At 39.7% G+C, this 11756-nt stretch overlaps 1 protein-coding gene across 1 annotated transcript in view; it reads left to right on the top strand.

Moving 5' to 3' along the window:
- The window catches only part of ARGLU1 (arginine and glutamate rich 1), a 26447-nt gene extending 22131 nt beyond the window's left edge, over positions 1–4316 (top strand). The window contains exon 4 of the mRNA XM_006159634.1: positions 3465–4316. Within this exon, the coding sequence (XP_006159696.1) occupies positions 3465–3629 (165 nt within the window). The 3' untranslated portion in view covers positions 3630–4316. The remainder of the gene's footprint in view (positions 1–3464) is intronic.
- Positions 4317–11756: the final 7440 nt, after the last annotated feature.

Genomic DNA, 11756 nt, shown 5'->3' with positions numbered 1-11756 from the left:
CCCCCCGCCCCGGTGCAAATCCTGCTTTCTTCTGCATAAATGTGAAACAGAAGTAGAGGGGAGAGGAACAACATTCTCTGGCAGGTAGAATCCTCAAGAAGGAAAAATTTACTGCATAAGGAAGCTAGAGCTAAGAAAAGACCTAGCAAATAATTATAGGCTCATACTGCCACACTTACAGATGAATGGACAGAAAACTAAATTTTTATCACTTAAAAGCCAGTATTTTGTTTTCTTCTGTATTTTTTTGTAATTGCCAGGGTGGGGTGGGGGAGAAAGCACCCCCTAATGGGGCATGGTCACGCTGCAGTCTTCTACATTTCTCCATTCTCTCTGGCTTTTTGGACATGCACATATATGTGACCAACATGTGTTTCAAGCCACTAGGGAAGGAATTTGAGCCATACTTGGCTATTCGGGATCTGAATCCCTTAACCAAAACTACAGGGCTAGCCCTTTTTAAATTTTTGTGTGTTAAGTTTTGCTTAAGGTTGGGTGTGCTCATCAGTTAGAGAGAACACGAGTAGTCAGACAGCCATCCCATCTCCACTTATCCCTCTTTTTGGAATTTCGGGCATTCATACACATACTCCTGGCATATTTTTCAAGCTGGGGGGTCCAGGACTGGAACCATCGATCTACCATGATGTGGGATCCTGTTACCTTAACTGCTATGTCACCAGCTGTCCCTTTTCTTCCTTTCTTTCTTTGTTTTTCTTTTTTATTTGAATCTTCTACAAGGGTGTGTGTGTGTGTGCTCAGCAGAGACAGAGAATTTGGAAAGAAATCCCTCATCCCCCCTGGGAATGACCATGTCGTAATCCCTTCTCACAGGATTTGGGCACACACATATTCCCAGCATGTTTCTCAAGCTGCTGGGTCTAGGACTTGAATTGCACAGTTGGCCATGTGGGGATCCACCAGCACACCACAAACTGACACCTAGTTTTATGTTCTGGTCAGGTTGTAATTGAATAACATACACGCTTTTAGTTTAAAGGATGACATTCACCTGATCAGGTTTTAAAAATTGTTGTGTTATTAAGAACTTCAGAAATAATATGCTCAGTTAGCACTGAGAGTAAATGCTTTTAGTCCGAGTGAAATTGTAGTTGTCTTGTCCCTCTACATACATAGATGCTTTATTGTTATTATTCCTATATTTGTAACCCTAAATGGAAATGAAACTTGATTCATTACCCAATCTAAAAGTAATTCAGTGCATAAAATAAGTATTATCTATGAAAGAGGTTGTTTTACTTGTAAAGTCTTATTTTTAATTTTTTTTTATTAGGTAATCACATAGTTCAAACTTTTTCCTAAAAGTAAACAGTGAAGTCTCTCTACCTTTTCACTCCATCCACCCATTTTAATCCCCATCTCTAAAAGATACGTTCCATTATACTTCTTAGTTCTTTTTCCATTTCAGAATGTATGGGGGCTCCTTTTCACCCTTGTTTTATGTCTTGCTTTAACATGTATGTGGTACTCAGTTTTGTAGATCTTAAGAGATTCTAGAATTTACTTAGTCCCAAATTCCCACCCCCGTCGTCTTTTTACTAACTGTTGTAATAAATAACCTTGCAAATATATCAATTTTGCATGTGCAACATATTTATAACATATATTTATAACATTTTCAGAATAGGGTGGAATAGGGCTGATTGGTGGCAGAGTGGGAGCTGTGAAACTGTGAGGCAGATTTGTATGAGAGAGGGAATTCCAGGTTTGTGTCTGGAGAGACAGGTCCATTATTTGGGAGTGGGTTGAGTGGATGATATCTATTGGGATGCTACCTCTGTCTGTTTCAGTCCATTTTTCTTGCTAAATAAATAAACAGATAGAAACTTTAAAAAATGATAGCGTGGAAGCATTTAAATCTTGAATAGACTGAATTTTAAAGAGGATTCCCAGGTTGGATGCCCAGTAGGCAGCTGTAAACATAGCTTTAGGGAAAAGGTCTGAGAGTGTTCAGCCCTCTGTTAGCTTTCTTCCTCCTCCCACTCACCAGATTCCTGTTAATCCTGGTCTTCATTATCTCTGGCCTTCCTTGACTGCAGCAGATTTGTCCCACCACAACTTTGACCTTTTAGTCCACTCCACACTGCTGTACTAAAACTTGGTTCTTTGTGTTACTTTTACATATTTACAAATTTGTCTACCTTTTCGCTCCCCCAAGTTATACATAATGTACCAAAATTGTGTGCCCAAGGACATTGCTGTTCTTCTCTCCTAAAGTCTGTACAAGCAGTCACATTCCCTCTTACTAAAAACAGTAACTGAATTACCGTCAGAGATTTAAGAAGTGAATCTGGTGGGGAACTTGAATATTTCGTATAAGAGAATATAGGGAGAAGAGGAAGGACATTTTATTAAGACAGTGACAAGTATTTATTCCAATAAAGAGAGAGGTCACTGAATTTATTGTTAGTCTTTAACCATCTTGAAAATAATTTCATTAGAATAATGGAGATGGAATCAATGACATAAAGTTTGGCTTTAAAGGGAATATGACGGCAGCTCAAAAAATGCAGCAAGTGTTTTAAGATAAAGGCCAGACTGAAAAAAGGACAACTTGATGATTTTAAAATTCAGTGTTACACAGGCTTCCTCAGTTTTTGTGCTGTTGTCACATGGGGTTGGGTAACTCTTTTTTTGTGGGGCCCTCTTTTGTAGTTTGTCTAGCATTGTCCTCTGAACTGCCAGGAGCCGTCCCCAGTTGTGACAACCAGAATCCATTGCCTGATGTCCACTGGGAGATAGGGGGTATAAGATTGTGCCAGGTTGAGAATTGAGGAAATGGGTATGGTGTGGAAGCAGAGAGGAAAGGTCATGAGGATGGCCTGAATTTTCTTACCAAAGAGGAGAAATCTGTAGTGGAATATGGGAAATTGGTTGCTTAGGATTGAATGAGTTGAGGTTGCTGCAGGAGTTAGTTATACTAGTGTCCCTTTGACATTAGATAGCATTTTATAGTCAGCCAGGTCAAAAGACTTCCTATTTTTTGTTCCACCTCTAGGAAATCGAGTCTGTAGTCTTTCTTGGTTGTAAATTAACAATATAATGTAGACCCACTGGGGATTATTTCTCCTATAATTTTTGTATGCCTTTGTAATTATTAAGTTACTGGTAGATAGCATACTCTGAATAAATTCATGCCTTGGTTTACAGTTGGCAATCTGTTAATCTGATGCTCTGAAACTATAAAGGTACATAATAAAACAAAATGTATACTAATCTCAAGACATAGTTACGGGAACTTTTCCATTTTCAAAGTTGAAGTGCTTTAATTTCCTCAATTCTTTGTCCTCTACCATCAGCATAAAACCTACCATTGGCAGGTTCTATGAAATGTGCTATATTTTATATTTGTATTAATTATATGTGGTCACTTGCTGTCCAGTATGTTACTAATGAATGCATGGAATTCTTTGAAAGTTCTCATTTTCACTTTTACCTTTCAGGCTGAAGAACAGTTGAGAATTGTTGAAGAACAAAGAAAGATTCATGAGGAAAGGATGAAACTAGAACAAGAGCGACAACGTCAACAAAAAGAAGAACAAAAAATTATCCTGGGCAAGGGAAAGTCCAGGCCAAAACTGTCCTTCTCATTAAAAACCCAGGATTAAATTGCAAACTCTGAACTTTTTACAAAAAAAAAAAAAAAATGGAAAAACTTTGTATGGTAGCTTCATGTTGAAGTGTTTTTGTTTTTGTTTTGTTTTCATTTTTTTTTTTTTAAATTTGGAAAATCTGGAAAGTTAGCTTGTTCTAATAGGGGCTGTGCTCTGCAATCCCTTTCTCCCCTCTTCTCCCACTTAACTTTTATTAAGTCAAACCCTTATCAGATCATTGTTGTCTTCTAAAACATGATATATTTTTCACCTGTTTGGATTCTATATTAGTGGTCTGAAAGAAGAGCAGATCACTTGGTAAACTGTGGATGGTCTGATAAGGTTTTTACTGACCCACTGACTTCAGAGTTATACTCTGTTTACTACATCATAATGCTGGTTTTGCTGACTTTTTGTTTTTTTATATATTTATAAAAAAAGAAAAAGTTGGTACTTGCATTGGAAAATTCCCAGGCTGTTACTGGACCCATGTGCTGTATTGTTAAAGCAGTGTCCTTGTGACACTGTTGCTCGATGTTCCTGATACAGGTAAGGAAAGAGTTGGTCAGCTGGGATGCACACACATACACAGTTCAGTATTGTCTCTGTTCGGTTTGTTTTTATTTCATTGACAGACTCAAACCAGCATTCCCCCTTGTGTAAATAAATGATTTTGCTGAATAAAGTAAAGTCTTAAATTCATATGTTTAAGCAATTTTTTTTAAAGTTCTGTTAAGTCTTAAAGAGGGTGGTTTACTTTTTGATGGTCAGTAGTCTTAAAAGTCTTAGAGCTATATTTCCTCTCATTTATACTTTGAACATAGGATTTATATGTACATTAAATATACTTGTGAATTAGTACTTAATGGCTATTTTTACAAATATCTACTTTATGCTGATGGAGCAATTATGACATCAGTATTACTACCTTTGAGAAAGACTAACAACACCCAGAAAGAGATTTAAATTCTCAAACCTGTGCCTCTGTTTTAAGATACAAGTATTATCACCACAAATTATACATAATAAAGATTAGAAAAATACTTTAAAAAATGTATGGAATCTTAGATCTTATTCAGATTAGGCCATCAGAAAGAACTTAGCTTTGTACTTTCAAAAGAAAGGCTAAGGTAGTCAGTCATCTTAGATGTAGCATAATTGCACGTTTATTTTTGCAACAAACATTTAAACTTTTATAGGATTTTGCTTTTTTTTTTGCATGTGGAATCTTACAGATGGCTCTTTCATTTTATACACTATAATCTGTTTCCTTTATTCTTACATACTTGATTTAAGTGTACTGTAGTATTAAAACATTCACAGAAAGGATATCGATAGAAAAATGCTACCTGAGATGCATACACATGACATCATTGTAAAGAAAATTCTCCCAAATTTTGGAGAGAGTTTGATTACTCTTAAAAATTGAAAACCTAAGTTAATGAGGTGGCTAAATGATGGATTATTTGTGTGCATGCTAAAAAAAATGCTATTGCTTTAGTTTTGAGCTGTTTGAGTCTTAATTGTGGTAAGGAACAATAAAATCAGTTTAAATAGCTTTAAAGATAGAGTTTTAAATAGGCATGATTTGTAGTGAGAACTTTTAGTAAACATACCTCTTACTCTAAAATCAAAACATTCACTTTATCCCCTAAAGAATATGAATTAGCTTTCAGTCTTTTTTATCTCTAGATACAGGTTAAGTCTAATTTTAATTTCATGATTCTTACACTTTTTTAAAAATGTAACTTCTTCGGGGGTACAGATTCATTGTTCTCTAAGTTCTGTATTCAGGTTTTTGGAAATGTTTATTTAAAAATTGTTTTGTTATACACATGTTCCAAACATTGTAACTAAAGAGAGTAGTCTGGCCTTCACATATTTGAAATCAGCTTATGCGTGCCTTTTAGGTTTTTGGGGGTTTTTTTTCTGGTTTTTTTACATAAAAATAAGTTTCTGCCAAATATAGTGTGAAATCACAGTAAGTTACTTAATGACATATTGCAGTATCTGCTTGCTGTTGGAGACTCACATGAGATACTGAAATTGTTCCTGTGTTTGGTAACTGACTACTATTTGCCGGGCCACAGGAAAGAGGATGTGATTGTTAATATACACCCAGTCTTTTCTTTGCTGCACAATGTAGTAATTTGTTTTCTTCATTTGTTTCCACTGCTTTTGTGTACATATTATAAAAGTTAAAATTTCTCCCAATTAGCGGTTCTTCAGATGTTCCCTAATTTATTAAATATGCCTTTATTCACAATTTGTTTTTTAGGTTATTGATTCTTATGCATTATAGAATTAATGACTGTTTATTTCATTACACTATTTAAAATGTGTAGTTATTGCCATTTATATTGTGGAGTTTGCAGAATTATCAATTGTATAAACTAAATGTTTAAATTAGCTTGGTGTGAGGACTCTTTAATGCTTCAAATAGGGGAAGGGGTCTGTAGTTTTAAGATTTACTACCTCAGTTACCCCAATGAAGATGTAGTCAATTGGACTTTTTGTCCTCGATCTCCTCAGGTATTTAATTGTGCTAGTATATTGGCCATGGTTCATATTGCCACCTAGATAAAGCAGTACCTTGGGGATGGTCGTTGGTTTTGTACTTTTTAATTTTCTGAAGTGAAAACGAGCACAGGATCCTGGCTTGTTGAGCTGCGTGTGTCATTTCCAGTGCCATCTTTTAATCAAGGAGCCTCTGTTTGTCACTTAACTAAAATTTCTCCAAAGCTGTGGCATAAGCTGGAGCTTCTGTTTTCAGTTGTCTCAATTTTTTGCTCCTTTACACCCAGAGCCATCTCTTTTGTATTATTGGCTATGAGAAAGTACTGAATACAAGTTAGTATTTTCTCTTAGTTCTTGAGACTCCCATCTCCTCCTATGCCTTGTGAAGAGACAGAAACTACTGTGTTAATAATTGGTGGAAAGACCTGAAGGGATAGGAAGGGCCACAGGCTAGATGTGTGGAAGCCCAAGCAGTGGGCCCTACGTTTTTATTGTTGAAGTTCCACTTAACAATGTCTTGATTTCTTCACTACCACCATTGTTATTGAATGCTTTTGTTTATTATAGTAGTATTTTACATATAGTAGTTTTTTACATTTCAGCTGGCCTTGATCATGGAGGATCTAGTGGTGCAATAACAGAAACTTTGCATTTGTTCATTCACTGCACTGCTTTTTTTCTCTGTAGTGGGTTTGCCATTACACAAGATGATTAGATTGTGTTGCCTGACCTGTTACAGTATGTTTATAATTACTTTAGAGTAACTGGTTTTGGAGTTGGGAATCCATGGGAAGGAGGAATACAGAACACCAAATAAAAATTTAGGGGAGTGTGTACATGAGCTAATCTCATCTCACAAAATTTCTTTGAAACTTGGATTGACAAAATAATAGAAATTAGGAGGCTTGCTTTTACATCTCTTTGGGTGCTCTACAGATTTAGTGATACATGTTTTTTTTTTTTTTTTAAGATTTATTTACTTAATTTTATTCCGTTTAATTTGACCAGAGGGAGACACACACACACACACACACAGAAGGTGAGAAAGCAAGCCACTAGGTCCAAGACTCGAACTGTGGTCAGCTATGTGGGATTGTCCGTGCCTTAACCACTACACCACCTGCTGGTCCCAGTGCTATGTGTTTTCATGTTCACATTAAACTTGTTTGGAAGTCACATTTCAAAGGAAGATGGCTCTTCCTAGCCTCAAATAGTGTTTGATCAGAGGATGTTGGAACAGTTGGGTTTTTTATACTTGTAATTTTCTTTTTTGACTTTTTCTCTGTTTGAAGCCCTTACAGTAAAGATAATTATCTTCAGTGATCCACATTTTCATTATCACTCAACCAAAGTTTGTGTGTGTTTAATGGTATGTATGTATTGTGCTAGCAGGTAGCACAAAGATTAAGGGCCTGGATTCCTTCTGGCCCACTGAGTAGTTCTAGTTCTGGACCTTAGTGGCTTAAACCGCAAGACCTGAGTGTTGCTTGCTCAAAATCCCATGAGGAGGACAAGTTCAGGGGATTGTGGTGTAATCATCCCTCATGGGGACTGACTTCTCACTTTCCCCATCTTAGTTGCTATAAGTGTACGTGCCCTATATAGCAAACTTAAAAATGTTTCTAAGATTGCTAGAACACTAACCTGGCTTCTTAGGGTTACAAGAAAACCCCAAAAATGTGTTGTTCATGGTATACATTTGGATGACTGTTCACTTATTTTCTAAAAGGCTTAAACTACAAATTAAATGAAAGCTAATTTACATAATTACCATCGTTTCTAAGTGCTATCTAACCCTGTAAAGGGGGACAAAGGAGACAAATCAGTTTTATAAACCCGTAAGAGGTCTCCTCGTGTCTGATTAGCAATACTTGCCGCTTACATGTTTAACTTTGTGTTTTCATACACAGTTGTGTTAAGTAAGTTTGTAAAGTGGGACTCCGTTGAGAGAGGTTGCATTAATAGACTAAGCGATGCGGTAGCACAGCTAGCTGTTGCCACAGCTACCTAGTCCTAGAAGTGACGGAGACAACTCGGCTCAGCCTCCAGACTTACAGGTTGGCAGATGTGGAAATGAGGTTTCATGCTGGGTGCCCAAGCTAGTTGGGAGCTAGGTTGTATTTTCTATGTATGTGGTTTTTGCACTAATGCTACAAAAGAAATGACAGATGAAGCTAGAGATTTATATGACTAGTGGAAAATAGGGTCTTTTGCTTTTATAAAGATTATGTTCAACTACAAGCTAAGAGTTGTCAACCTCCTACAAGAAAACGGTTCTCTTGTCCAAAAGTCTAATGTGACAGTACTTTTCCTACCAATCCTAAATAAGGAGACTCTTAATTTACTATGCTGCTCTGTGATCATAGGAATTTTACCAGGTAGATTGGGAGGGAGTGTAAGGTACGAATGATTTTTAAGAAAGGGTTATATTTTTTTCTTCAGAAAAGATCTTTCCCTCAGGTGAATTAGACAAAGCAATTTTTGCTAAAATTTCAGTGACTTGCAGGGAGTAAACATACAATGTCAGGAAAAGGGTGCAATTTCAGGAAAGGCCTAGAGCTACATAGGAAGTGTATGGCTTACAGGATGGCTAAGCAGCACACCCAAATCAGTTAAGTTCTGTACGGGTACATTCAGATAAACCTGTATGCTGAAGTTATGTTGCATACGTGTTTTGAAGTATGTCTTAGAATTGATGCAGCACTGTATAAGGAATACGTAAGAAGCAAAGTCTTTAAGTGATAATTTAGGCCAAAAACGTAGGAATTCAGGTAGGTGCAGATTCATGGGTAAAATTGATCTTTTCTTCACCTTTTTAAAAAAAGTTGCTATAGGACATGTTCACTGGCTGGAGAGACAGCAGAGAGACAGACAAAGTGAGAAATCACCCTGTGGGGGGGTGGGGTGGCCACGCTGCAATCCCTTCTCCATTCTCGGGATCTTGGGCACACGTGTAAGTACACAAGTGCCCAGAATGTTTGAAACCTCTGGGTCCAGGACTTGAACTGCTCTCCACTATGTGGGAGTCAGGTGACATAAATATGCCATCTGCTGGGCCCTGATGCTCCCTCTTTTAACAGATTACCCAGTTTTTAATAGATTACCCAGTTTTTTATATTTACCACATTCTATATTTGCATTTGTAATTGACCATTTGAAATTCCTGAATATTTGATGTTCATTCTAGAGAACAGGTAACTTTTGGAATAATATCTCTGATGTCGATGGAGTTAAATCAACCTGGTGAAATTACAGATTTTCAAAAATAACTTTTTTGTAAGAATGGTAAAATGAAGTCCAAATAAGTATTTAGACTGGTGTGGTTAGTTCCTGGTTTGGTATGCTTTTGCATTTCTACTTTGTGCACCTTGCCAATATTAATTTTTGCCTGTCTGATAGTAAGTCAAAATAGTTGGAGGTGGTGCTTTTGTTTACTGAAAATACCGTCTCAACAGCAGTGGGAGGTGGACAGCGTGAAGTTGATTGCTACTGCCCTTGCTTTCCACATAGTCTACAGTGAATCTGTATTTACTGAAAGTAAGCTGATGAATGTTCTAGAGCTTTAAAGTTACACAATAGGAATCTTTGTGTAGGATTTTTTTCTGTTAAATAAACACTTCACTTTTAAAAAGAAAAATTTAAAGCGATTCATATATTTTATTTTCCCCACAGTAATGTGTTTTGGACGTGAGAAATCTGATTTACTGAAATAGTGTTTTTTGGAAGCTGGGTTATTTTTAGACAATGCAAATTTTACTTTATTTCCTTTAGTTCATTTGGAGAGGATGTAGCAAACTAAGAGGTCACAACTTCAACTTCACAGTGTTTGCTAACATTACAAGATCATGAAGCTAGCCTTAATATTCGCTTTCAATGAATTCCTTAACGGATTCTTTTAGGTTTATTTAAAAGGAATCCCTTTTAATCCTTGTGAAAATCACAGCGCCTGCCATTTCCTGGTTTTCTAGTCTTTCCTGGGAATCTACCCATTAGCTCTAATTGGTATGCAGTGTTTGAGCCTTAAAACAAACAAAAAGAATACTTATTTAATAAAACTGATAATTATGAAAAATAGCATTGTTCGCTCCTCAAATATATTTGGAAGAATAAGTGGGCGCTTCGCGTGCCCTTGTGTGTTTTTAGTTCTCTACAAACTTACACACTTCCGTCGAAAGGACATTAACTTTAGTTAATGTTTCATGAAAGGAATACCGAAAAGCAACGCACCAGAGGAGTCTTGAGAAATTTTTGTGAGGAACTCTGAAAGAGAAACTAACATGTAGCTACAGTCGTCTGTCTTCTCGAGTTTAGCTTGGCGGATAATTTTGTTAAATATCATTTGTAGGAATACTGTCCAGTTAGTTGGTTTGAAACGTAAATAAATCCTGGCGGGGGCAGCGTTTAAAAACAAAACAATAAAAACACGTGGACCTATAACATCTTTTCTGGTTTCTTTCCAACCGGTGAATTGTGTGTACATCCGTACCCTGCCGTATTCCACCGAGTCCTCCCTGCTCTTGGGCTCTTGAGATTCTCCTGGGCACTTTCCGCCTCGGTTACCGGCTGGATCCGGTGGGTCGACTTCGGCGCCAAAGGAAAGCGGGGCGCTAGTGGGCGCTGTGGGTCCGTGAAAGTCAGACGCGGCTGGCCGGCTGCGTCCAAGCTGTTCTTTGGGGAGAGCCTGACGGCGAATCTAATCCTGAATTCGGCCCCCTCGTCCTTCGGGGCTTTTAGACGAGGAGGAAGCGCAGGCACTCACTTGGACACCCACATGTGTCTGTCCCCATCTCCCCTAAATTCCGGGTCACCTTGGAAGTGTGTCTCCGGAGTCGGGGTATAGAGGAAGCCTCGGGTGGCGAGCGCGGGCCTTCGCGGGGAAAGCTCCAAGGTGCGGCTCTCCCGGGGCGTGCGTCTCGGGGAAAGTGCGGGCAAAGCCAGGCAGACGCGCACGCCCTGGTCACGGCCGCGGATTCTCGGCGTTCCCGGGCCTGCTGGCTGGGGCCGGCCAGAGCTGGATGGAGTCCCTCCCAGGAGGCGCGGCGAGCGTCAGCCGTGGGGCCGCGAACACGAGGGTGGCGCGCCGCGGAGTTAGCCCTCAACCGAGGGAAACGTTTCGCCCTAGGAGTGGAAACCCGATCGGAACCCACTGCCTCCGACTCTACCACGGGAAGCTTCGCTCTCGAAGCCCCCCGCGTAAGCTGGGACAATTGCCAGGAAGAAGGCGCAAGGCTGGGCGCGGCGACACGGCCGGCGGGCAGCCGAGAGCCGGCACAGGTGGACCGTCGAGGTCCCTGCTTTCCGCTCGGCCGTCTCTACTGCAATGTCTCTCCCACGCCTGGGCGAGATCGCCGCCGCTCCGGGGCGCCCCGTGCACTCGCGGGGCCACTTCCCCGTCCCGGAGGTCTGCTCTCCTCTCGCCGCCCGCTTGGGGCCGGGGGCGGGGCTCACCTGTCAGCCGGCGCCCCGCCTCGCGGCGCCCAATGTCGGGCGGGGGCAGCGGACGGACGGGACAGCTACCCAACCAGCACGCAGCTGCGGCGCGTCGGGCCAATAGGGTGCTCGCCTCGGGGCGGGGCCCCGCGTTTATAGCGCTCTGACAGCGCGCCGGCCGCGCTGACTCTCCTC

The sequence above is a fragment of the Tupaia chinensis genome, unplaced genomic scaffold (genome assembly GCF_000334495.1).
Source record: "Tupaia chinensis unplaced genomic scaffold, TupChi_1.0 Scaffold000644_1, whole genome shotgun sequence".
In the NCBI taxonomy this organism is placed as follows: Eukaryota; Metazoa; Chordata; class Mammalia; order Scandentia; family Tupaiidae; genus Tupaia; species Tupaia belangeri.
Note: the sequence above shows the minus strand (reverse complement) of the source record. Positions and strands in the feature narration are given on the sequence as shown.